Source organism: Pseudophryne corroboree, chromosome 12 (genome assembly GCF_028390025.1).
Source record: "Pseudophryne corroboree isolate aPseCor3 chromosome 12, aPseCor3.hap2, whole genome shotgun sequence".
Lineage (NCBI taxonomy): Eukaryota > Metazoa > Chordata > Amphibia > Anura > Myobatrachidae > Pseudophryne > Pseudophryne corroboree.
The window spans coordinates 86,438,980-86,466,604 of NC_086455.1; the positions used below are offsets into that span (position 1 = coordinate 86,438,980).

At 43.4% G+C, this 27,625-nt stretch overlaps 1 protein-coding gene across 16 annotated transcripts in view; it reads left to right on the forward strand.

Annotated features, from left to right (window-relative positions):
* LOC134980775 (protein SIX6OS1-like) overlaps positions 1-27,625 on the forward strand; it is a 987,982-nt gene that overhangs the window by 816,332 nt on the left and 144,025 nt on the right. For 15 of the 16 annotated variants that reach the window (XM_063947742.1, XM_063947731.1, XM_063947730.1 and 12 more), the window contains 3 exons: positions 1,504-1,568; positions 1,766-1,965; positions 16,840-16,966. In XM_063947742.1, coding sequence (XP_063803812.1) covers positions 1,504-1,568; positions 1,766-1,965; positions 16,840-16,966 — 392 coding nt within the window. Of the gene's footprint in view, positions 1-1,503; positions 1,569-1,765; positions 1,966-16,839; positions 16,967-18,816; positions 19,093-27,625 lie in introns of those variants that run through there. The other variant, XM_063947745.1, reaches the window with a different exon arrangement.

The window sequence follows — 27,625 nt, forward strand, 5'->3', positions numbered from 1 at the left end:
AAACTTTGAAAAATATCAAGGGTTTTAACAAAGTCCAGGAGGGAAACATTCTTCAAATGAAGAGATGTATTTGAATACGAGGACATGCACTGAAACTGGAGGGAGGTAGGTTCAGGGGAAATATGAAGAACAATTACTTGACAGAAAGGGTAGTGGACAAGTGGAATAGCCTCACATCAGAAGTGGTAGAGGCTAAGACAGTAGAGCAATTTAAACATATCCTTACAAATACAGTAATTAAGGATCAAATAAGGTTTGAGGTAAAAATATGGTAAAAAACAAAGGGTCAGACTAGATGGGCCAAGTGGTTCTTATCTGCAATCAAATTCTATGTTTCTATGTAGAGGATGGAGATTTTCTAGCCTCTTGGATCGGCCAGCTTGTGCTACCCGGTGGGACTTGCAGCCGGCTGAAAGTGTTGAAGTTGTTCCGAAACTGTATCCTAGGATGCAGTTTTGTTCAGTAATGCAGCAATAGGCAACAAGCCTCCTGCTGCACAGTACCATGGCCCTCATTCCGAGTTGTTCGCTCGGTAAATTTCATCGCATCGCAGCGATTTTCCGCTTAGTGCGCATGCGCAATGTTCGCACTGCGACTGCGCCAAGTAAATTTGCTATGAAGTTAGTATTTTTACTCACGGCTTTTTCATCGCTCAGGCGATCGTAGTGTGATTGACAGGAAATGGGTGTTTCTGGGCGGAAACAGGCCGTTTTTTGGGCGTGTGGGAAAAAACGCTACCGTTTCCGGAAAAAACGCGGGAGTGGCTGGAGAAACGGAGGAGTGTCTGGGCGAACGCTGGGTGTGTTTGTGACGTCAAACCAGGAACGACAAGCACTGAACTGATCGCAGATGCCGAGTAAGTCTGAAGCTACTCTGAAACTGCTAAGAAGTTTGTAATCGCAATATTGCGAATCTTTCGTTCGCAATTTTACTATGCTAAGATTCACTCCCAGTAGGCGGCGGCTTAGCGTGAGCAACTCTGCTAAAATCGCCTTGCGAGCGAACAACTCGGAATGAGGGCCCATATTAATGCTATTGCTGCTGCTTCTATGTAAGCAGTAGCGATAGCAACTCCAAACACATCTGAATCAGGCCCATTGTCTAGCTGCACACACTATCATAAATTGTGGTACATGAAACATTGCTTATTTTTGCTGTGCATGCAATTCGAAGCAATGCTTTACTACACTAACATTCTGCAAAGTATTATCATGCAAGGTGCTTGCAGCCAAATTGAATTGGTCCTTTACTATGTTGTCCTAGGACTGTAGATGGGTGGATGAAGCTTTCGGTGTCTTTGCAGTTTTGCTGAGCATCACACAGTGGGAAGATTATCAACATCTCTAACTGTACAATCATGGACTTGTTTGGAAACTGTCCTATATCAAGGGATGCTGGGCTATCATTTTCGGGCCCCATCTGGAACTAGACAAAATCTGTTTGTGTTTGTACCAATATGAAAAGTATAATTTACTTAATTCATGTTCTTGCATTTATTAATAGAAGTTAGAAAACAGCAGACCACTGATGTCCAAGATACCTCCAAAGACTCAGGTTATGCTTCACAGGTACAGTGCAGATTTATTATGATTTACTTTTGCCTCAGCAGCTATGGTTTGTTGCTGACATCATACAAATAGTATATGTTTCTACAAAGAAATGTTTAGCAAAAACGTGCCTTAATTGTTTGGTCTTAAATGAAATACCTATGTTGCAGCAAGTTGCAAATTCCTGATTTCATGAGTTGCCTATTTGAATTATACAGACTTATTCTGGAAGTTATGAAGAAATGGAATGTAAAACTTATGGAGAAGTGTCACTGCCTGAAGTCTTTGCATTCCCAAAGACTCCATCTTCATTCACTGTAACTGACGCTCCATCAAGTGCATCAAGTACATTTGTTCGAAAATCTGAAATCCATAAAGGAAGACAAGGACACAATTTCCAACAATCTTCAGTGGATTTGTATGTATTTAGCTGACAATAGACTAAAATACTTCTAAAATAGATAGCTTAAAAATTCCACTTTACAAGGTATATATAAATATAATAATTGTAAATGATGTATTATATAAAAATTGTTGTGTGCGGACTATAAATCATTTATGAACACCTTAGAATAGTCTAGTGTAGAGATGAGCGGGATCGGTTCGTCAAGATCCGAACCCCCTCCCGAACTTCACCTATTTTACACGGTTCCGAGGCAGCCTCGGATCTTCCCGTCTTGCTCGGTTAACTCGAACGTCATCATCCCGCTGTCGGATTCTCACGAGATTCGTATTCTATATAAAGAGCCGTGCGTTGCCGCCCTTTCTCTAACGTCCTAAGTGGATGCTGGGGACTCCGTCAGGACCATGGGGAATAGCGGCTCCGCAGGAGACAGGGCACAAAAATAAAGCTTTAGGATTAGGTGGTGTGTACTGGCTCCTCCCCCTATGACCCTCCTCCAAGCCTCAGTTAGGTTTTTGTGCCCGTCCGAGCAGGGTGCAATCTAGGTGGCTCTCCTAAAGAGCTGCTTAGAAAAAGTTTTTAGGTTTTTTATTTTCAGTGAGTCCTGCTGGCAACAGGCTCACTGCATCGAGGGACTTAGGGGAGAGAATTTCAACTCACTTGCGTGCAGGATGGATTGGATTCTTAGGCTACTGGACACCATTAGCTCCAGAGGGAGTCGGAACACAGGTCTCACCCTGGGGTTCGTCCCGGAGCCGCGCCGCCGACCCCCCTTACAGATGCTGAAGATTGAAGGTCCGGAAACAGGCGGCAGAAGCTCTTCAGTCTTCATGAAGGTAGCGCACAGCACTGCAGCTGTGCGCCATTGTTGTCACACACTTCACACCAAGCGGTCACGGAGGGTGCAGGGCGCTGCTGGGGGCGCCCTGGGCAGCAATATTTAATACCTTTATGGCAAAAGAATACATCACATATAGCCATTGAAGCTATATGTATGTATTTAACCCATGCCAGATATCTAAAACTCCGGGAGAAAAGCCCGCCGAAATAGGGGGCGGGGCTTATTCTCCTCAGCACACAGCGCCATTTTCCTGCTCAGCTCCGCTGTGAGGAAGGCTCCCAGGACTCTCCCCTGCACTGCACTACAGAAACAGGGTAAAACAGAGAGGGGGGGCATTTTTTGGCGATATTTTGATATATTTAAGCTGCTATAAGGAACAACACTTATATAAGGTTGTTCCCATATATATTATAGCGCTTGGGTGTGTGCTGGCAAACTCTCCCTCTGTCTCCCCAAAGGGCTAGTGGGGTCCTGTCTTCGATAAGAGCATTCCCTGTGTGTCTGCTGTGTGTCGGTACGTGTGTGTCGACATGTATGAGGACGATGTTGGTGTGGAGGCAGAGCAATTGCCGATAATGGTGATGTCACCCCCCAGGGAGTCGACACCGGAATGGATGGCTTTGTTTATGGAATTACGTGATAATGTCAGCACATTACAAAAATCAGTTGACGACATGAGACGGCCGGCAAACCAGTTAGTACCTGCCCAGGCGTCTCAGACACCGTCAGGGGCTGTAAAGCGCCCTTTACCTCAGTCGGTCGACACAGACCCAGACACAGACACTGAATCTAGTGTCGACGGTGATGAAACAAACGTATTTTCAAGTAGGGCCACACGTTATATGATCACGGCAATGAAGGAGGCTTTGCATATCTCTGATACTGCAAGTACCACAAAAAGGGGTATTATGTGGGGGGTGAAAAAACTACCTGTAGTTTTTCCTGAATCAGAGGAATTAAATGATGTATGTGATGAAGCGTGGGTTAACCCAGATAGAAAAGTGCTAATTTCAAAAAAGTTATTAGCATTATACCCTTTCCCGCCAGAGGTTAGGGCGCGCTGGGAAACACCCCCTAGGGTGGATAAGGCGCTCACACGCTTATCAAAACAAGTGGCGTTACCGTCTCCTGATACGGCCGCCCTCAGGGATCCAGCTGATAGGAGACTGGAAACTACCCTAAAAAGTATATACACACATACTGGTGTTATACTGCGACCAGCCATCGCCTCAGCCTGGATGTGCAGTGCTGGGGTCGTCTGGTTGGATTCCCTGACTGAAAATATTGATACCCTGGATAGGGACAGTATTTTATTGACTATAGAGCAATTAAAGGATGCTTTCCTTTATATGCGTGATGCTCAGAGAGATATTTGCACTCTGGCATCGAGAGTAAATGCGATGTCCATATCTGCCAGAAGGAGTTTATGGACGCGACAGTGGTCAGGTGATGCGGATTCCAAACGACATATGGAAGTATTGCCGTATAAAGGGGAGGAATTATTTGGCGTCGGTCTATCGGATCTGGTGGCCACGGCAACGGCCGGAAAATCCACCTTTTTACCTCAGACCCCCTCCCAACAGAAAAAGACACCGTCTTTTCAGCCGCAGTCCTTTCGGTCCTATAAGAACAAGCGGACAAAAGGACAGTCATATCTGCCTCGGGGCAGAGGAAGGGGTAAGAGAGGGCAGCAAGCAGCCCCTGCCCAGGAACAGAAGCCCTCTCAGGGTTCTGCAAAGCCCTCAGCATGACGCTGGGGCCTTACAAGCGGACTCAGGAGCGGTGGGGGGTCGACTCAAGAATTTCAGCGCACAGTGGCCTTGCTCACAGGTGGACCCCTGGATCCTGCAGGTAGTATCTCAGGGTTACAGGTTGGAATTCGAGAAGTCTCCCCCTCGCAGGTTCCTAAAGTCTGCTTTGCCAACGTCTCCCTCAGACAGGGCGACGGTATTGGAAGCCATTCACAAGCTGTTTTCTCAGCAGGTGATAGTCAAGGTACCCCTCCTACAACAGGGAAAGGGGTATTACTCCACGCTATTTGTGGTACCGAAGCCGGACGGCTCGGTAAGACCTATTCTAAATCTGAAATCTTTGAACCTGTACATACAAAAATTCAAGTTCAAGATGGAGTCACTCAGAGCAGTGATAGCGAATCTGGAAGAAGGGGACTTTATGGTGTCCCTGGACATAAAGGATGCTTACCTGCATGTCCCAATTTGCCCTTCACATCAAGGGTACCTCAGGTTCGTGGTGCAAAACTGTCATTATCAGTTTCAGACGCTGCCGTTTGGATTGTCCACGGCACCTCGGGTCTTTACCAAGGTAATGGCCGAAATGATGATTCTTCTGCAAAGAAGAGGCGTATTAATTATCCCTTACTTGGACGATCTCCTGATAAGGGCAAGGTCCAGAGAACAGCTGGAGGACGGAGTAGCACTAACCCGACTAGTGCTGCAACAACACGGGTGGATTCTGAATTTTCCAAAATCTCAGTTGACCCCGACGACACGTCTGCTGTTCCTGGGAATGATTCTGGACACGGTTCAGAAAAAGGTGTTTCTTCCGGAGGAGAAAGCCAGGGAGTTATCCGAACTTGTCAGGAACCTCCTAAAACCAGGGAAAGTGTCTGTGCATCAATGCACAAGAGTCCTGGGAAAGATGGTGGCTTCTTACGAAGCGATTCCATTCGGCAGATTCCACGCACGAACTTTTCAGTGGGATCTGCTGGACAAATGGTCCGGATCACATCTGCAGATGCATCAGCGGATAACCTTATCGCCACGGACAAGGGTGTCTCTTCTGTGGTGGTTGCAGAGTGCTCATCTGTTAGAGGGCCGCAGATTCGGCATACAGGACTGGGTCCTGGTGACCACGGATGCCAGTCTGAGAGGCTGGGGAGCGGTCACACAGGGAAGAAACTTCCAGGGAGTATGGTCAAGCCTGGAGATGTCTCTTCACATAAATATACTGGAGCTAAGAGCGATTTACAATGCTCTAAGTCTGGCAAAACCCCTGCTTCAGGGTCAGCCGGTGTTGATCCAGTCGGACAACATCACGGCAGTCGCCCACGTAAACAGACAGGGCGGCACAAGAAGCAGGACAGCAATGGCAGAAGTTGCAAGGATTCTTCGCTGGGCGGAAGATCATGTGATAGCACTGTCAGCAGTATTCATTCCGGGAGTGGACAACTGGGAAGCAGACTTCCTCAGCAGACACGATCTACACCCGGGAGAGTGGGGACTTCATCCAGAAGTCTTCCACATGATTGTGAACCGTTGGGAAAAACCAATGGTGGATATGATGGCGTCCCGCCTCAACAAAAAACTGGACAGGTATTGCGCCAGGTCAAGAGACCCTCAGGCAATAGCTGTGGACGCTCTGGTAACACCGTGGGTGTTCCAGTCAGTGTATGTGTTCCCTCCTCTGCCTCTCATACCAAAAGTACTGAGAATTATACGGCAAAAGGGAGTAAGAACGATACTAGTGGCTCCGGATTGGCCAAGAAGAACTTGGTACCCGGAACTTCAAGAGATGCTCACGGAGGATCCGTGGCCTCTACCTCTAAGACGGGACCTGCTTCAGCTGGGACCGTGTCTATTCCAAGACTTACCGCGGCTGCGTTTGACGGCATGGCGGTTGAACGCCGAATTCTAAGGGAAAAAGGCATTCCGGAAGAGGTCATTCCTACACTGGTAAAAGCCAGGAAGGAGGTGACTGCACAACATTATCACCGCATTTGGAGAAAATATGTTGCGTGGTGTGAGGCCAGGAAGGCCCCCACGGAGGAATTTCAACTGGGTCGATTCCTACATTTCCTGCAAACAGGATTGTCTATGGGCCTCAAATTGGGGTCCATTAAGGTTCAAATTTCGGCCCTGTCGATTTTCTTCCAGAAAGAATTGGCTTCAGTTCCTGAAGTCCAGACTTTTGTAAAAGGAGTACTACATATACAGCCCCCGGTTGTGCCCCCAGTGGCACCGTGGGATCTTAATGTAGTCTTGGATTTTCTCAAATCCCATTGGTTTGAGCCGCTCAAATCGGTGGAGTTGAAGTATCTTACATGGAAAGTAACCATGCTACTGGCCCTGGCTTCAGCCAGGAGAGTATCAGAATTGGCGGCTTTATCATATAAGAGCCCATATCTGATTTTCCATACGGACAGGGCAGAACTGCGGACGCGTCCTCATTTTCTGCCTAAGGTGGTGTCAGCGTTTCACCTGAACCAGCCTATTGTGGTGCCTGCGGCTACTAACGATTTGGAGGATTCCAAGTTGTTGGACGTGGTCCGGGCATTGAAAATATATATTTCAAGAACGGCGGGAGTCAGAAAGTCTGACTCACTGTTTATATTGTATGCACCCAACAAGATGGGTGCTCCTGCTTCTAAGCAGACGATTGCTCGTTGGATTTGTAGCACAATTCAACTTGCACATTCTGTGGCAGGCTTGCCACAACCTAAATCTGTCAAGGCCCATTCCACAAGGAAAGTGGGCTCATCCTGGGCGGCTGCCCGGGGGGTCTCGGCATTACAACTCTGCCGAGCTGCTACTTGGTCAGGGGCAAACACGTTTGCAAAATTCTACAAATTTGATACCCTGGCTGAGGAGGACCTTGAGTTCTCTCATTCGGTGCTGCAGAGTCATCCGCACTCTCCCGCCCGTTTGGGAGCTTTGGTATAATCCCCATGGTCCTGACGGAGTCCCCAGCATCCACTTAGGACGTTAGAGAAAATAAGAATTTACTTACCGATAATTCTATTTCTCGTAGTCCGTAGTGGATGCTGGGCGCCCATCCCAAGTGCGGATTGTCTGCAATACTTGTACATAGTTATTGTTACAAACAAATTTGGTTGTTATTGTTGTGAGCCGTCTGTTCAGAGGCTCCTACGTTTGTCATACTGTTAACTGGGTTCAGATCACAAGTTATACGGTGTGATTGGTGTGGCTGGTATGAGTCTTACCCGGGATTCAATATCCTTCCTTATTGTGTACGCTCGTCCGGGCACAGTATCCTAACTGAGGCTTGGAGGAGGGTCATAGGGGGAGGAGCCAGTACACACCACCTAATCCTAAAGCTTTATTTTTGTGCCCTGTCTCCTGCGGAGCCGCTATTCCCCATGGTCCTGACGGAGTCCCCAGCATCCACTACGGACTACGAGAAATAGAATTATCGGTAAGTAAATTCTTATTTTTCCACTCGTGCATTGGAGATTGAACGGAGAGGACGTGGCTGCGTTCTCTCCCTGAAAAGATCCGTAATCTGTGCTCAGTGTGCTGCAAATATCTGTGCTCAGTGTGCTGAAAATATCTACGTTCTCTGCCTGAAAACGCTCCATATCTGTGCTCAGTGTGCTGCAAATATCTGTGCTCAGTGTGCTGCATTGTGGGGACTGGGCACCACCAGTATTATAGTAGTACAGTACAGTAGGCCATTGCTGTGTATCTTGCAGCTCTGTGTCAAGTATACTATCTCTGTGCTGCATTATTGTGAGCAGTATATAGTAGGACAGTGCAGCATTTTGGTGACCAGCAGTAAACATGTATAGTACAGTAGGCCATTGCTGTGTATCTTGCAGCTCTGTGTCAAGTATACTATCTCTGTGCTGCATTATTGTGACTAGTATATAGTAGAACAGTGCAGCATTTTGGTGACCAGCAGTATACATATATAGTACAGTACAGTAGGCCATTGCTGTGTATCTTGCAGCTCTGTGTCAAGTATACTATCTCTGTGCTGCATTATTGTGACCAGTATGTATACTGTACTGTGCGACGTGTATTATACACCTGGTGATTTTATACATCCTGTAATCTGTACTGAGTGATGTGTGAGATACACCTGGGGATTATACACCCTATATTATTATTATCCTTTATTTATATGGCGCCACAAGGGTTCCGCGGCGCCCAATTACAGAGTACATAAATAATCAAACAGGAAAAGAGCAACTTACAGTTGATGACAGTAAAGGACAAGTACAGGGTAAATAAACATAGTTACATCAGCAGATGACACTGGAAGGCGGCAGAAGATGCTGGTTGTGGTACAGTTGAAGATTATTAAAGTAAGACAAAGGATAAGCACATGAGGGAAGAGGGCCCTGCTCGTGAGAGTTTACAATCTAAAGGGGAGGGGTAGACAGACATGGGTGACACAGATGGGGTACATAGAGAACGTGGAACAGAGGGTTAGGATGAGATTTGGCTGGGTTTGGTGAAGAAGTGGACCCCCAGAAGGCACAAGTCAATACTTAACATTGCAACATTTTACTGGGCTATGCAGGAGAAAATTAAAAATAGGGGAAAATAAAAATAATAAAAAAGAATCAATAACTTCTACCGCTTTCAAAAGGTCAATGGAAGCTTAAATAATGGACAACTACCTCATGGAAGCCAGATACAGTATACCAAACAGTACTTAGCAGAGTTAGGAATGAGTGCTTATGAAATACAGTAACATTTTGTCATAATATTTCAGAAACTACATCATGGCTGGTCTCTTGCACTCTTTTGCTCTAATACACCACCTGCTTTAGGATTTATATTCAAAACGTTGTCTCCATAATCCCAAAAACGTCAGTCTTCTTGGAAAGTGGTTTGTTCCTTTGTAAGGGAAAGAGAACAAACGTTCTCAAACAATGGTTTCTCAATTTCTTTTTCCTCTGGGAAGGGATTGTGGATTCGCAGGAATACCTGAGCATTTCTGTAATCAGAAAACAGCGACTTTCTACAAATGTTTACAAATAATTCCAGTGATTTTGTCATTTTCTTCCAGTGATTTGGACCAATAATACCATTGATTAGAACAAATAATTCCTGTGATTTTGCCATTTTCTTCCAGTGATTTGGACCAATAATACCATTGATTAGAACGAATAATTCCTGTGATTTTGTAATTTTCTTCCAGTGATTTGGACCAATAATACCATTGATTAGAACGAATAATTCCTGTGATTTTGACATTTTCTTCCAGTGATTTGGACCAATAATACCATTGATTAGAACAAATAATTCCTGTGATTTTGTCATTTTCTTCCAGTGATTTGGACCAATAATACCATTGATTAGAACAAATAATTCCTGTGATTTTGTCATTTTCTTCCAGTGATTTGGACCAATAATACCATTGATTAGAACGAATAATTCCTGTAATTTTGTCATTATCTTCCAGTGATTTGGACCAATAATACCATTGATTAGAATGAATAATTCCTGTGATATTGAGATGTTTGTGTCGCTTAGCTTAGCTGTCCAGCGACCACAGTGCACCTCTTTTTCTCTTTTCTTTACATCATGTGCTGTTTGGGGACTATTTATTTAAGTGCCATCCTGTCTGACACTGCAGTGCCACTCCTAGATGGGCCAGGTGTTTGTGCCGGCCACTTGGGTTGCTTAGCTTAGTCATCCAGCGACCTTATTGCACCTCTCTTTTTTTCTTTGCATCATGTGCTGTTTGGGGACTATTTTTTTTTAAGTGCCATCATGTCTGACACTGCAGTGCCACTCCTAGATGTACCAGGTGTTTGTTCCGGCCAAATGGGTCGCTTAGCTTAGCCATCCAGCGACCTCGGTGCACCTCTTTTTTTTCTTTGCGTCATGTGCTGTTTGGGGACTATTTTTTTAAGTGCCATCCTGTCTGACACTGCAGTGCCACTCCTAGATGGGCCAGGTGTTTGTGCCGGCCACTTGGGTCACTTAGCTTAGCCATCCAGCGACCTTGGTGCACCTCTTTTTTTCTTTGCATCATGTGCTGTTTGGGGACTATATATATATATTTGTAGATGTTGATCATGTCCCCTCTTAGTCTCCTCTTTTCCAGTGTAAACATGCTTAGCCTTGCAAGCCTTTCCTCGTATTCCAGCGTCTCCATGACCTTAATTAGTTTGGTCGCCCACCTCTGAACCTTTTCTAGCTCCAGAATATCATTTCAAATTGCACACAGTATTCAGGGTGTGGCCTCACTAGTGATTTATATAATGGGAGTATAACACTCTCGTCCCTTGCATCAATTCCTCATTTTATGCATGCTAATATCTTATTAGCCTTTTTTGCTGCAATCCTACTTTGGGTACTGCTGCTTAGTTTGCTATCTATGTGAACACCTAAGTCCTTTTCCAGTACAGAATCAACTGTTACCCCATTTAGTATGTAGGTGTAATTTTTGTTCTTGCTACCACAGTGCATTACCTTACACTTGTCTGTATTGAAGCGCATTCCACATTTGGCTGCCCATGCTTCTAATTTAACTAAGTCATTGAGAAGAGACTCAGCATACCCCTCCGTATTTATAACTTTACACAATTTGGTATCGTCTGCAAAAATTGACACCATACTCTCTAGACCTTTTGGGGGTCATTCTGAGTTGATCACTAGCTGCCCTTGTTCGCAGTGCAGCGATCAGGCTAAAAATCAGCTTTTCTGCACATGCGTATGGGCCGCAATGCGCATGCACGTCGTACGGGTACAAAGCCCGTTGTGGTTGTGCACAGGTTCACACTGACGGCCGCAAGAAGATTGACAGGAAGGGGGCGTTTCTGGATGTCAACTGACCATTTTCAGGGAGTGTTTGCAAAAACGCAGGCGTGTCTGAAAAAACGCAGGCGCGGCTGGGCGGGTGTATGACGTCAAATCCGGACACGAATAGGCTGAAGTGATCGCAAGCGCTGAGTAGGTTCAGAGCTACTCTGAAACTGCACAGACTTTTTTGCAGAGCTTGGCTGCACATGCGTTCACACTTGTGCTAAGCTAAAATACACTCCCCAGTGAGCGGCGGCATAACGTTTGCATGGCTGCTAAAACTAGCTAGCGAGCGATCAACTTGGAATGACCCCCTTTGTTAGGTCGTTAATGAAAATGTTGAACAATAGTGGTCCTAGTACAGACCCTTGTGTCACATCACTTAGCACTTCAGTCCAATTTGAAAATGATCCATTAACCACAACGCGCTGTTCCCTATTCTCTAACCAATTTTTGACCCAAGTGCATATTGTGCTCCCTAGCCCTATTTCTTGTAGCTTATAGATAAGTTGCATGTGTGGTACAGTGTCGTAAGCTTTGGCAAAGCCTAAAAAGATTACATCCACCCAGGGGCGGATCCAGAACAAAATGACAGGGGGGGGGGCACCATGATAGGGGAAGGCGGGGGGGGGGGGACTTTTGCGCACGCTCCTGGGCAGGTGGGTGTGGTCTCATAATAAGGGTTGTGGCGTCACAGTGCCATACCAACGAGCCACAACCTCATTTTTATCACGCTGTGGGCATGGAGTACAGATCTGGTGGGTGACAGGGTGAGTATGCAAGGACAGGTCTGGTAGGGGACGGAGTGAGTGTGCATAGACAGGCCTGGTAGGGGACAGGGTGTGTGTGCAGGGACAGGTCTGGTAGGGGACAGGGTGAGTGTGCGGGGACAGGTCTGGTAGGGGATGGAGTGAGTGCGTAGACAGGCCTGGTAGGGGACAGGGTGTGTGTGCAGGGACAGGTCTGGTAGGGAACAGGGTGAGTTCAGGGACAGGTCTGGTAGGAGACAGGGTGAGTGTGCGGGGACAGGTCTGGTAGGGGATGGAGTGAGTGTGCGTATATAGGGGTTATCACCTCATACAGGGCACACGGTATATAGGAATAACACTATATATAGGTGTTATCACCTCATACAGTACACATGGTATATAAGAACAACACTATAGATAGGTATATAGGGGGTATCACCTCATACAGGGCACACGGTATATAGGAATAGTATGGACAGGTATACAGGGGTTGTCACCTCAGTACACATGGTACAGGATATAGGGGGTATGACATGCAGCACTTATGGGCAATGACACTGTAGGAATATAAGGGGGGTCTTACCCTGGCATAGGAATCGGACATATCATCCTCATGGTTGTCGTGACCTGTTGCGGTGGACACGGGCGCCTTGGATGCCAGAGCGTGGATGGCGTGGAGCTTCTGTACGTGGGGAGAGCGTAGGAGCCGGGTGGCCCCAGAGAGGCGCAGCACCCGCACACACAAGGGCATCGCCATGATCAGGCTGCCCTGACTGACAACGACCGCAGCGGGTATGGGCAGCAGCGGGACTCAGCCACAGTAATCCGGGCTGAGGGGAGGTAGAAGGAGTGCCCCCAAATCACGGCCGCCGCCACGCCACATAGAGGTGGAGAACTCGGCTCTTTTCAGTGAGCGGCTCTGAACGGTTCAGCTCATGGAAAAGAGCCGGTTCTTTTGAACGGCTCACTTGCTCCCGGCAGAAAGTGGAACAGAGCCGGCGCAGTGAGCAGCGGTTCTTCACTGAGTTAGTGTCAGTGAAGAACCGCCGCTCACTGCGCCGGCTCAATAGTGAGCTACCCATCTCTAATTTAGGCAAGGACTATAATGCAACTATAAGCATAGTGTTTTGGCAAACTCCAGATAATGCTCCAGTTTTTATGACATCTTATCTATTTTGTATGTTTATACAGCAGCTGGTGCACTGAATCTCCTAGATAGATACTGTGATATTACACAGTGTGATCCCCCTGGCTGCTGTGCTGACTGTGAGTGCTGAATCTCTAACTGTTCTCCTGCCTGGATCGAGTGAGCTGCCCGAGTGAGCCGTTTCAAGTGAGCGGCGGTTCACTGACAGACTAATGTCTGTGTGATGAAACCATGAGAAGAACTGACTCGCTCCCGGCAGGAAGTGGAACAGAGCCGGCGCAGTGAGCGGCAGTTCTTCACTGACTTGGTGTAGAAGTGCTGCTCACTGCGCCGCTTCTGTTCCACTTCCGGCCAGGAGCGAGTCAGTTCTTCTCATGATCTCATCACACAGACAGACACAGTCTGTCAGTGAACCGCCGCTGAAGAACCGCCGCTCACGCCACTCCGCTTCGGCCACCACGCTCTGGCCAGCCCTGCTTCTTGGTGACACGCTAATGGGGTCGGGGACGCATGCAACCTGCGGCCCCCACAGCCCATGCAGCTACTGTATTATGAATATATCCTAAACGACAGGGGGGGGCACATGCCTGGGTGCCCCCCCTGAATCCGCCACTACATCCACCTCCATCCACTGATCAAGGTTTGCACTTACTGTTTCATAAAGGCCAAGTAAGTTGGTTTGCCATGATCTGTCCTTCACAAATACATTTTGATTCCTTTTAATGACCTTATTGATGTCAAGGAACTTCTGAATACTATCCCTTAAAATACCTTCCAATACTTTCCCCACTATAGATGTAAGACTAACTGGTCTATAATTAACCGGTTCAGCTTTACTTCCCTTTTTGAATATTGGCACTACTTCCGCTATACGCCAGTCTTTAGGAACCATACCTGATATAACTGAATCTTTAAAGACCAAAAATAGCGGTCTTGCAAGTTCAGAGTGAAGCTCCATTAGAACCATTGGGTGAATTCAATCGGGACCCGGTGACTTATTAATCTTTAAAAAAAATTATCAGTCACAGACTACCTCCTCACTTAAATAAGCACTTATCAGTGGGACATTATCATTATTGATGATTAGAGTCTAGGTAGGAGCAACACTTACATGACCATATATATACATATATATATATATATATGTATATAAACAAAACAATTTACCCTTATCTTGCAATATATTATGGCTGCAGCACCTCTAGAATAACCCTTCTGATAGGCCAGGGTTAAGGAAAATACAATAAAAACAGATTCTGAGGGCGCACAATTGTAATTATATAATTAAAATTCAAAATTCATCCAGCAACCGAATATACATATTAAAAATGTAGGGGCTGACGTTCAAGTATATTAGAGGAGAATTGCTCTCTGTGCACAGAGAGCAATTCTCCTCTAATTTACTTGAACGTCAGCCCCTAGAAACTGTTGGTAATATAGGGGTCTGTTTGTTCCATCTGTTTTGTAAGATGTATTGTGAGTGTTTGTTCAATTGCATTTTCAATATGTATATTCGGTTGCTGGATGAATTTTGAATTTTAATTATATAATTACAATTGTGCGCCCTCAGAATCTGTTTTTATTGTGTGTGTGTGTTTGTGTATATATTTGTGTATATATTTGTGTATATATATATATATATATATACACTAGATGGAGTACCCGGCATTGCCCAGGATTTTAAGAATGTCTGTTTACAAAAATAAATGTAAATATTAATCACGCAGTATAAATAACATTATAGATAGCTGAATACCCGTGCTTCGCTATGGGATGAGGATGGTAAATTAGAATGATAGTTGTTCGTTAATTTCCGTAGGTTAGAGATCTAGTATATAGGCATATCTTGCTTCCCTGATGCACTTTGTGTAGTGGCCGGACCCCTTTTTGGTCCCCCAAGGGACCCTGCTCTTCCCACTATACAACTCTCAATCTGTGGCTTCCTGCTGCCTCCATTCCCCTCCTCACATCATGTCAGTGGCCATGTGAAATTATCGATTTATTTACAGTTTCTTATATAGCATAGCACATTATGTATCTCCTGATATACTCTGTGCTGCTGGGGGACCATGCTGCTTCCACTATAAAACTCTCAGTGTGGGTTCATGCTATCTCCATTCCCCTCCTCACATCATGTCACTGGCCCTGTCATCACTGACACATCATGCATGTCCTGATATAGTCTGTGCTGCTGGCCCACCCCTAGGGGTGCTAGTGGTGTGTTAGCCCCACAATGTTTGTTCCCAGAGTGTTAGTCATATGTGTAGCAAGTTTGGTGTAAACTGATCCAGTCATTCCAGAGTTATGCTGTCTGCTTAAAAACTCTGTGCTGCTGCCTCAACCCTATGGATGCTAGGGGTGTCTTACCCCCACAGTGTTTGTTCCCAGCTTGTAAGTCATATGTGTACCAAGTTTGTTGTAAATTGGTTCAGGCATTCAGGAGTTATGCTGTTTCCTGAAATACTCTGTGCTGCTGTTCCACCCCTAGGGGTGTCTAACCCCCACAGAGTGTGTTCCCAGATTGTAAGTCAGATGTGTACCAAGTTTGGGGTAAATTGCCCTAGGCCTTCCACAGTTATGCTGTCTGCTGACATACTCTGTGCTGTGTCCCACCCTTAGGGGTGCTAGGGGTGTCTGACCTGTTTGTTTCCACAGAGAAAGCCATATGTGTACCAAGTTTGTTGTAAATTGCTGCAGGCATTCCAGAGTTATGCTGTTTCCTGACATACTCAGTGCTGCTGCCTCATTCCCCCCACAGTGTTTGTTTCCAGATTGTAAGGCATATGTGTACCAATTTTTGAGTACATTGCTCCAGCAATTCCGTAGTTATGCTGTTTCCTGATAGACTCTGTGCTGCTGTCTCCTCACCTAGGGGTTTCTAATTGTTTTAGTTGCCTCCGCCGTGTTTTAATGTGCTCGTATGTAAAATTTCACTATCTTCACTTGTAAACTGGATTTGAAGAGAAAGACAGAAGGACAGATTTTCGCTTTTACATAGTAGATATATATATATATAAAATTTTGTATGTAACTGTCGGCGGCACCCGGAGCTTGAAAGAAAGTGCACAGGAGACAGGAGGAGAGACCATGTTTCGAAGTCTTTACTTCGTCATCAGGATGACGAAGTAAAGACTTCGAAACGTGATCTCTCCTCCTTCCTCCGGTGCACTTTGTTTCAAGCTCCAGGTGCTGCTGACAGTTGCATACATTAGACTCCCGACGGGGGATCTTTGGCAGGCACTGAGCAAAGGTATCTTCACGTTATTTAGGAATGTTGCTTCACGGACATTTTTTATATATATATATATATATATATATATATATATATATATATATATATATATAATTATTTTATTTAAGATACGCATGTCCAGTTCAGTAAGCAAAGCACTGAATTTTATTTTAAAATATGTGTTAGACCAGTGTCTGTTAATATAAAAAAAAAAATCAAAACTTGCCAAAGTCCAGATGCATGAAAATCTACTGCATGACTCATTGATCCACCCAGTAAAACATGCCTGAAGCAAAATAATTTAATGTTAACTAAATTACTGTGATTCTTTACTGACGTGGTTCTTCACTTTTATAAACCATCTACTAATCTGTAAATAATGTTGTTTATTGATTTGCTTGCAGGTGCTTAACAACCATGGAACAAACAGAAAAATCACCCTTCCTTAATTTTTTTAAGACTTCTACACCCAAAACACCTAACGCTGGTAGTCTTGATTCCACATTTGGGCCAATAAACTTTCCAGATCAGGTAATAAATAAATATATATATATATATATATATATATATATACATACAGAATATAGCAAATACGTCTGTAGGTGGCAGTTATAAAATGAAACCGTATTAATATATTGGGCCTGCTTCCAAGTCAAATGCATCTGTGTCCACTTCTCTGTCCAGCTAAATGCTTGTTATCTTATGTGAGTTTACACGCATCTAATCAATGTACCCCTCTTCATTCAGATGGCCGTCCTGACCAATGTTTTTCCACCCACAGCCATCATCATTAGTATTGGCAATTGCACTCGGGATCGGTATGGGATCCCGGCGGTGGGGATCTCGGCGGTCAGAAGACCAATGCCGGGATCCCGACAGGTGGAATCCTGGCAGTGAGCGCAGCATGTCCCGTCATGGGCTCGCTGAGCTCACCACGCATCGGGCCCGGTGGCAAACTTAAGTCACCACACTATTATATTCCCCCTCAAGTGGCGGCACGTACCACCACCCAAGGGTGAATTTCCGGGCTTGTGTTGGTATTCCAACTGCCAGCATTTAGCCAGATGTCGGTATTCCGGCATCGGTATCCTGACCGCCGGGATCCCGACAGCCAGGATGTCAACCGCATACCTTACACCCACTCCTTGCAGGCACGTTACACAGTACATGCAGGATTTGCTGGTCAGGCTTTACAGGCACAACATTCCAAGTTCTAATAAGCACAAGTAGTACATATTTCAGATGGCTCCTAACGTAACCCCAGACCCCCAACCTATCGCCTGAACAAACACATTTTTAAAGGTAGCAAACAAGTTGTAGTGATTAGCCCAGCTGTGGCTTACAACAGGCTCAGCTAAAACCTTGTCTGGATTCCATCAGACCTATTACTGCTGCTCCAATCCTGCAAAATCATGCCATTCCACATTACCCTCATGTGGAATCATGCTGTCCCTGCCATACTCCTTCCCCCTTAGCTTCAACCACTCTGGTGAGTTCTCTGTCTTGCCCACATCTAATTGCGCCATCCATCCGGGAACACAACCCTCTATCACTTTTCATAGTTCGCTTTCCTCCCCCTCTTCCTCCTCCTCCCTTAGCTTCACCATACGGTTGCTTGAAGCAGGGGTGTATCTAGGGTTCCTTGCGCCCCTGGCAAAGTTAAGGACTGGCGCCCCCCCATAATTGAAATAGGGAAGGCGCGTGTGTCAAAAAAGGGGTGTGGCCACTCAATAGTACCCCAATTCAGATTACACCACAAATTACTCACATTACACAGCACAGTAATGTCCGTTACTCAGGTTATGCTACACAGTCATCTGCTCTGGTGCCCCGACCAGTTATACATATCCTTCCAAAAAAGAGACTGGCACTCAGGAGACTGTTCAGAATGTTAAATGTATTGCCCCAACATCAACGTTTTGGGGGTATAAACCCCGACGTCAGGACCATATACATGTTTTACTATATGGTCCTGACGACAAAGCTAATACCCCTGAAACGTTGATATTTGGGCAATACATTTAACATTCTCGACAGTCTCCTTAGTGCCAGTCTCTTTTATGGAAGGCTATTTTATATATATATATATATATATATATTACACACAAATGTACCCAAAACTGCGCTGACAAGGGGGGCTGCACTTGTGGAATAACCCTTTTGCCAGTTAAGGGTTCACAATCAACATATACAACAAAATTCCAAGTGCGCACAACAAATTTTTCTTAAAAAAAATAACTGATTGTCAATTTTTTTTTTTAAATTCACAATAATTTATTAAAAGCAGTTCATTGGACATGTATAACCTCTAGCAGAATAACATCAAGGTTTAGGTGTCCTTGCTTTAGAGTTCAGATCCCAACGCGTTTTGTCCTTGTTAGGACTTCATCAGGGGATATCAACAAAAAGCTGGTTGATGGAGGAGAAGAATGAAGAAGACAACAATTTATCCACTATAATATATAGTTCATGATTACAGCGAACAGCCAGTACATAATTTCAAAAGGTCATATTCATAAATGATGTTAGGCATATTGGCATTCGGAGTAAATAAAAATCATTTAGATACAATGGAAACCGTATGTACTCAATTAGCAGGCTACCAGTTTATTATTACCGAAAGCTGAAATAATAAAAAAATTATTATTTGAATAAAAGACACCTTTTGTTGGTATCTAATTGACAATACAACTTTCGTAGACACAACTTAGAATAAAGAAGGAAAGAGGTATGCATACCATGACTCCTCAAGGTCCACACGATGAATAACGTGATTTACTTGTAGTTAGTTTTAATGACCTATAATGTGATCGATAAATAATTAGAACTAGTTTAGAGTGGTATTAAGTCAGATCCTTATTCGATCGAAGTAATGAGATGATTCCAAATATACTTACTTATAGGTAAGAAAGGTCTATAAATGGTGTAAAAATATTCTAGTGAACGATCTTATTCCTTAAATGTAATATTGTGACCATAAGATGAATTTCTTTCAATTAGTGACCTATTAAATAATAAACAATATTAAATACAATTAGTGTCTATTAATTATATTTTATTGTAAATATTATATTAAATAAGTGAACTTACTTCAAATATAGGAAGGTGGTCATACCATAGCGTCCATATGTGAATATGAACCCTCGTATATGGGATACTATTATGAAATATATTCAATATTAATCAATAATTAATAATATTTAAAAATAATAAAATTAAATATACTAATATTTACTCACATAATGAATCAATCTCCACTGGTGCGTGTCATTAAGTGATGAGCCCCTATAAGTAATTAACCCTAATCAGTGTTTCTATAGAGAATTGATATCAGAATAATAATGGCCCATAGGTCCAATATTACTTACAAGTCCAGATTTCCCTGAGATGTGCATCAGTCTCTTCCACAAATGTGAATGAGCTCTGTGGGGCAGTCTTGCTCTATTTATACCTAGTGTGATTACCTCACTTCCTTTAGGACTTTCATCCAATAGGAAATGGGGTAGTGAATAAGGATGGAAATATGATATAAATATACTGAATACTATGTTTAAAATGTTTGACCTAAAGTAATCAGATGATTAAGTATCCATAATTCTAATGAACCGCTCTCAAAAAGAAATACCAACTGTATTTAACCTCCTTATATAATTCATGACGTCACTTCCGCCTCTTAATCCGAGTGCGGGTGTAAAATGTGCTATTTAGCGCCCGTATTTCTGGCTGCATGAACCAATCCTAACGGAGACCCTGCTGAGAGGCTTAAAACTAGCCCAAGGACACTCGTCCCTCTGTATACACAGCCCTCGTCAAGAGAGGGCCGTGGTTTGCGTTCCACCCGATCGTAGTGGAACGCATGTGACGCGCCGGATGTGGGTCCCATATTGGTTGACGGCTTGCGTTCCACCCGTCACCAACCGTGGAACGCAAAGTCCGTACCTGATGCACCGCTAATCTGGGCCGTAGGAAGGGCACATGTACTGCGCATGTGTCCTCCACTAAACTCTGCGCTTCCATCTGCATCTAATAATAAGAGCGTTTCTATATAAACCCTATACAGAGTCACTGACCCCACGTATATGTAAAAAAAGAATTAAACAACTAAAATCGGAATGACTAAAGAGGATTAGTTAATTAATATGGATGTTAAAGTATAATACCTTGTTCCTTCTATATCTTTACAATAGTCAATGGTACATTAAACAGGATGACATAATAAATACCAGACAAGTGCAATATGTTACAGCAATATGTACTTCCTTATAAAAAGGCAACAACATCCACGTTTTCATTTAATCCATTAGGGGATAAAGTATTCAAAGTGTAAATCCAATACGTCTCCCTTCTGGACAATAGTAAATCCCTATCCCCACCTCTCGCATTAGATTTAATATGTTCCAGCACCCCAAAAGTTAATTCGTTAACATTAGAATTATGGTGTTCTAAAAAATGACGTGGTAAATTATGTGACAAGACTTTATTTTTAATGCTCCTAAAATGTTCCTGAATATGGATTTTCACTTTTCTCTTAGTCTTAACTACATAAGAAAATTTACATGAACACTCAATTCTATATATAACATAATCCGTGTTACATGTAACCCTATCTCTCAGAGTATACAATCTTCCATCATCTTGTTTAATCTGTGACAAATTATTTCTCATAAATTTGCAACAAATGCACTGGTTACAGGGGAAACATCCCCACCTGTTTCCTAAAAAGTCTGTCAAAGTTGAATTTGAATCCTTGGTATTTTTCAATTTACTGGGTACCAGTACACTTTTGAGATTAGGGGCTTTTCTATATACCATTTTCGGATTATTGGGAAGGTTAGGACCCAATATGGGATCTTTTTTTAAAATATCCCAATGTTTGAACATAATTTTCCTAATTTTCGGTATATCTTTATTATATTGAGTAATAAAGGGACAAATGGGTTTTTCAGAACTGGACTTAGGAGGTCTATCCATTAGAAGTTCATCTCTATTACGATGGGAGGCCTTTAATTGAGCGGCCTCCAGTGAAATTGGATCATATCCTCTTTCCACAAACCGTTTAAAAATCGTTGTAGACTGTATCCAATAATTCTCCAAACTACTACTATTATTTCGTAACCTTACAAATTGTGAATAGGCAACACTATTTTTCCAAGTAGAATGGTGACTGCTATTATATGGGATGTAGCTATTTGCATCTACATCTTTAAAATAGGTCTTAGAAGTGATTTGGCCCATAGGATTACCCTCTAGAACCAGGTCTAGATAATCTATTTTCACAGGGTCCGTCTTAAATGTGAAACTTAAATTATAATCATTCATGTTGAGGTAGTCAAAAAAATTGACTACGTCTTCTTGACTCCCTTCCCAAATGAATAGAAGATCATCTATGTATCGCTGGAATAATTTAATATGATGACTTTCATAGATAGTATTATATACATATTTATCCTCCCATTCTCCCATAAATATGTTGGCATATGCGGGGGCGAATTTGGTCCCCATGGTTGTTCCTTGCCTTTGTAAATAATAATTCCCATCAAATTCGAAAAAATTATGTTCTAATATAAATTTAATACAATCCAGGAAAACCTGACAAATAGATCTGTATTGGCTGCATCTTTGGTGAGTATATTTCTGACTGCCTCTAATCCCTTTTGATGAGGGATAGAGGGATATAACGCCTGTACATCTACAGTTATCCATCTATATTTATCATTCAAATTTAAATTCTCTATGAGTCTAAGGACACTTGTAGAATCTTTCAAATGAGATCTATTTTGTTTCACATACGGTTGTAATTTGATATCGACATAATGAGATAAGTTAGCCGTCAGGGAATCAACCCCCGCTATGATGGGACGACCAGGGGGATTCATTTTATCTTTGTGAACTTTTGGTAACTGGTAAAAAATGGGCATGATGGGGTACCTTTTAAATAGAAAGTCAAATTCTTTTTTACTCAGCAGCCCATCCTTATTCGCTTTATTAAGAAGTACATAGAGATTCTCTTGAAATTCAATAGTAGGGTCTTTTTCCAGCTTAACATAAGTGGAGGTATCATTAAGAATCTTATATGATTCTTCTAGATAAGAGGATTTATCAAGAAGGACTACCGCCCCCCCTTTATCAGCTGACTTGATTATTAACTCCTAATCTTTACTGATCGTCTTCAAGGCATATTTTTCTTGCGTACTAATATTATTGTTAAATCTACTATCAGATGTTTTAATTTTACGAAAATCGTTCTTTACTGATTCATAAAAGATGTCAATATAGCTACCACGAGATTTAACCGGATAAAATTAAGACGGAAGTGATACCACTGGTTTAACTTCGGGTACATAAGCAAGTTTGGGAACAGGATTTTTAAGAAAGTGCCTCTGTATTGTCAGATTCCGAACATACTTATTCAAATCGATAAATATATCAAATTTATTGACACTGGCTTTAGGTGCAAACTTGAGGCCTTTTTCTAATAACGTGTTCTCGGCTGTGGAAAGTGTTTTCTTGGATAAATTGATAATTCTGTCTCACATTTGACTGGGACGTTTGGATTGCTCTTTTTTTTGGGGGGGTGATTTCCTACCTCCTCTCTTTCCCCGTCTTCCTCTCGAAACCCTCTTTTGATACCGTGGGGGGGGGGGGGGGGGACTTTCTCCTGTCTCTCCTCGATATTCCGTTTTGGGGGAGCTTTTTGGGTATCTCGATAACCTAAAAAATGTTTAGAGGTAGAGGGGGAAGGAGACCTAAAATGATCATATCGATTGTGATGAGAAGGGATACGATCTCTTGATTGATAAGAAGAAAATCTTCTCTGACGTCTAGATGGATACCTCTGATAAATATAATTCTGATTATCATAAGTGGGTTTAGAATACTGTCTCCTTGGTTTCCTATAGGGGGATCTAAAATTAGTTCTACCCCTCTGAGTGTATGCAACTTCTTGCCACTCTTGGTGGTTGCGTTCTGATTGGTATATTTTATTTCGATCAGCTTTAGTATTGGACCAATCATGAATATTGCCTCTGTTGTAATCATCTTGTCATTGACAATCAGTTATTTTATTTAAGAAAAAATTGTTGTGCGCACTTGGAATTTTGTTGTGTGTATATATATATATATATATATATATATATATTCACTCCGCAACAGATGGCACGCGGAGAGAACATTCGCCCCGTCCTTAGGACAACACAGTGCACAAATCTACAGCCTGTATTGTCTGGAGGACGGGGCGAATGCTCCGTAAACACTACTTGTCAATGCATGTGGTTCTTTTGCATTTAAAATAATGTCCCCAAGTGCCATCTGTTGTGGAGTGACTATGGTGATTGTCAGTTGAGCACCAGAGCAGCTTGATTTTTTACCTTGAGTGCCGGCAGACTGTGCATAAGTATATATATATATATATATATATATTTATTTATTTCTAAAATATAAATTCACACTATTCCCCAGCACTCCAGGATACCCTCAGGGTAACATGCTCAAGTGCTCTCCTACAGGGTATGTGCCACCAAATATGAAAGCAGGAAAGAACAGGCGGCACTCAGAAGTGCCTCAAATGGTATTAAACTCAACTAGTAGACAACTATCCAAATAAAGATCTGTACCTTCTATAAACGGACATTATATAGTCCGAACACTGTCTTGATACCTCTAGGAGAAACATCATAAAAAGTACCTTCAGCCTCTTCAAGCTCCTCTATGGTAGACAGCCCAGAGGGATGCTACTGTATATCTGATAAAAGAAGGGTGGAAGCAGCAATCATCTCAAGAGCCTAACAGTGTCAAAAATGCCGTTATGACATTACCGCTGTCAGTTTGTTAAAGCCTTGGAGAGAAAGTGCCAGTCAGCCCTCTTAAGTGGCAGTGATAACCCCAGCATGTCAGGTGCCCATTTAAGTCACCTTGAGTCCTAGATAGAAACAAGTAATTTTAAACTTAGTAGCATGGTGTAGGATGTGTTTTATTTGGCCTCCCGGGGAAAACCCAAATCATATAGCATGATATTGTTTCTCCACCCAGGGTGGTGATAAAACAAAGGCCATATCACAAACCTGAAGCCAAACAGGCAGCAGAATATTGAGAAGTGGAAAAGATGCTGCACTTAGGGGTCATAGCGGAATCAAACAGTGATTGGAATTGTCCCATTGTTTTAAATCAGGAGCTTTAAGATTCTTTAATGACTTAAGAAAGTTAAATAAAGTTTCTTAGTTTGGTTCCTATCCTATGCCCTGGGTTGACGAACTGGTAGAAAATTTAGCAACAAGCCATATTACCAAGCTAGATCTAACAAAGCAGTACTGGTAAATTCCTCTTATGGAAGTTGCCAAAGCAAAGACAGCCTTCTCCACCCCAGGGGGTTTGTTTCAGTATAAAGTGCTGCCCTTTGGTTTGCATGGCACCGCTGCAACTTTCCAGAGAGCTATGAATAAATAGGAAATGTGTAGCAGCGTACATAGATGACATTGTCATGTTTAGCGCTGACTGGATTTTAGCTTTAATTGCCTCCACCTTCCAAAGGTGGACGCAGTGTTACAGTCTCTACGGGCACACGGGTTCACAGCTCACCTGGACAAGTGTTCCATTGGAATGGGGAAGTCAAAGTATTTTGGGTATATTGTAGGCTGAGGGCAAGTTAAACCTCAACCCAGCACTGTGGAAGCAGTCCTCACGTGGCCTAAGATAAAATGTAAGTTGGAACTCAGGACGTTCCTGGGTCTGGTGAGCTATTATCATAGGTTCATACTTGATTTTTCCACGAGGGTGGCACCCTTGACTGAATGTCTGAGGAAACTATCCCCATATAAGTTAATGTGGTCTAATCCTGCAGAACCTGCTTGGCAAGATTTAAGGGGGAATGTGTATGACAGGGACAACATGATTCCACATGAAGGTAATGTGGAATGTCAGACTTTTGCAAGATTGGAACAGCAGCAACATTGGAATCCAGTTTGGGATTTAGCTGCGTCTGTGATTAGCCACAGCTGAACTAATCACTTCACCATGTTATCTGTCTTTTAAAATATATTTTGTTCAGTAGGTCATCGCTCCTGATGCTGGAAAGTGGTCAGGAGATAGATGGAATTCCTGGGTTATGTTAGGGACCATTTCGAACATACACTGTTTGTGATTACCAGAACTTGGAATGTTATACTGCTGTTTTAAGAACGACCTGTAAAACCTGACCTACAAAACCTGCATGTGAAGCTCTATCCTGCCTAAGGTGGAAATAAAGTCTGTTGGATTATACTCTGTTTATGTGATCCCTGTCACTATATATATATATATATATATATATATATATATATATTTATATATATATATGTATCAGTGTCGTAACTACTACCCCCGCACCCACTGCAGAGGCGCAGGGCTGCATTGGTGCCGCCACTAATTCAGAGCAGATTGACATGCAGATTAACGGTCGCATGTCAGTCTGCTAAATGTCCCTCCTAAAATGGCTGCCACCATGGAGGAGACATGCTAGAGGTCATACTTCAGCTCTAGCATCTAAATGCCTGGAAAGTGCAGGGACCCGCAGGAGCGCATAGCCACCCTGGCACACTGGTAGTGAGCATGAAAACCCCATTACATATCCCTAGCAACAAGCATTACATATCCCTAGCAACAAACATTACCCCCTGGAAAGACGCATGACATCCACCTCATGAAATCCCTGGCAGTGGCGCATGCAGGGGGGTTTCCGAGTACCTGGAAACCCCCCCTGATGAGCCAAACTTTTTATTTTTGAGACGGAGACAGCAGTGTCTCCGCCTCAGTAAAAGACGCGACTGCAATCGTGACCGCGGAACTGCTCCTGCAGCAGAGAGCTACGTACAGTAGCTCTCTGCATAGAGAATGTCCGGGGGGAGCTGCTGGCTGCACATGCTCAGCCATAGCAGCTCCCTCCGTCCTCACAGTGACTGCCGCTAGTGTGCTCCTGCCTCCCAGACCCTGGTGCCTGGTATGTATAACATATATAGTATGTATACTGTATATGAAGTTTGTGCGTTTGTATGTATTTGTAGGTATGTATCTATGGAAGCATGTGTGTGTGCTTGTGTATGTCTGTACGATTGTGTATGTATGTGTGTATGTATGAATTTGTGTGCTATATATATGTGTATATGTAATATATATGTATATATAATTATCTATCTGTATTTCTATCTATCTATATATATATATATATATATATATATATATATATACATACACTGAAATGGGTGGCACTTGATATGCAGGCTGTCGGGATCCCGGCGCTTAGCATACCGGCGCCGGAATCCCGACACCCGACATACCGACAACAATTTTTCCTCTTGGGGTGTCCACGACACCCCTGGAGGGATAATAAATAGCGTGGCACGCATAGCGCACCACTGTCCCACAGTGTGGCTCTTTTGCGCTCGCTCCGCTGCCGGCATACCGGAGGTCGGGATCCTGGTATGCTGGGCGCCGGGATCCCGAGTGCCAGTATGCCATAGTAGACCCCACGGAAACCCCCCTGACTAAATCCTGTGTTTGACCCTGCCTGGCAATAGGCATTATACCCTAGCAACAAGCATGACACCCAGTGCATGAAACCACTGGCAACGAGCTTGACACCCAGCACATGAAACCCCTGGCAACGAGCATAACACCCAGCGCATGAAACCCCTGGCAACGAGCATGAAACCTTGAGCTTGTAACCCCTGGCAACTTGTATGACAATACGTGATGACACAGCCTGCGCATTGTGTCGCACAGTGGTAAAAGACACGTGGTTACTTTCCTAGCCCTGGTCCTACACATGGACTCCACCAATTGCCAATATGTTATTAGTTATATGCTAGGCAATATTGGATTGGATTGTGTTATTATATTGTACAGTTCTCTATTATCTGTTATATTAGGAATATGCAGTTTATTTGGTTATACTGTGTTCAAGGTGTCTAATTGTATGCCAGAGTGTTAATAACATAGTTAAATCAGTACATTGTAATGTAAGACCTCTGACAGTGCAATCAGATGTGATTAGGATGAGTAGGTAAATTTGTAACCAGGTTATGTATGGAGCTGCAGGTAATCTGATTTGATACACCCCATAGTGTACAGGAACCCAGACACCTCGTCTCCACTCCTCTGTGACCACCTCACTGACCAGCTGGTGTGATGAACAGAGAGGGGAGGGTATAACAAGGGCAG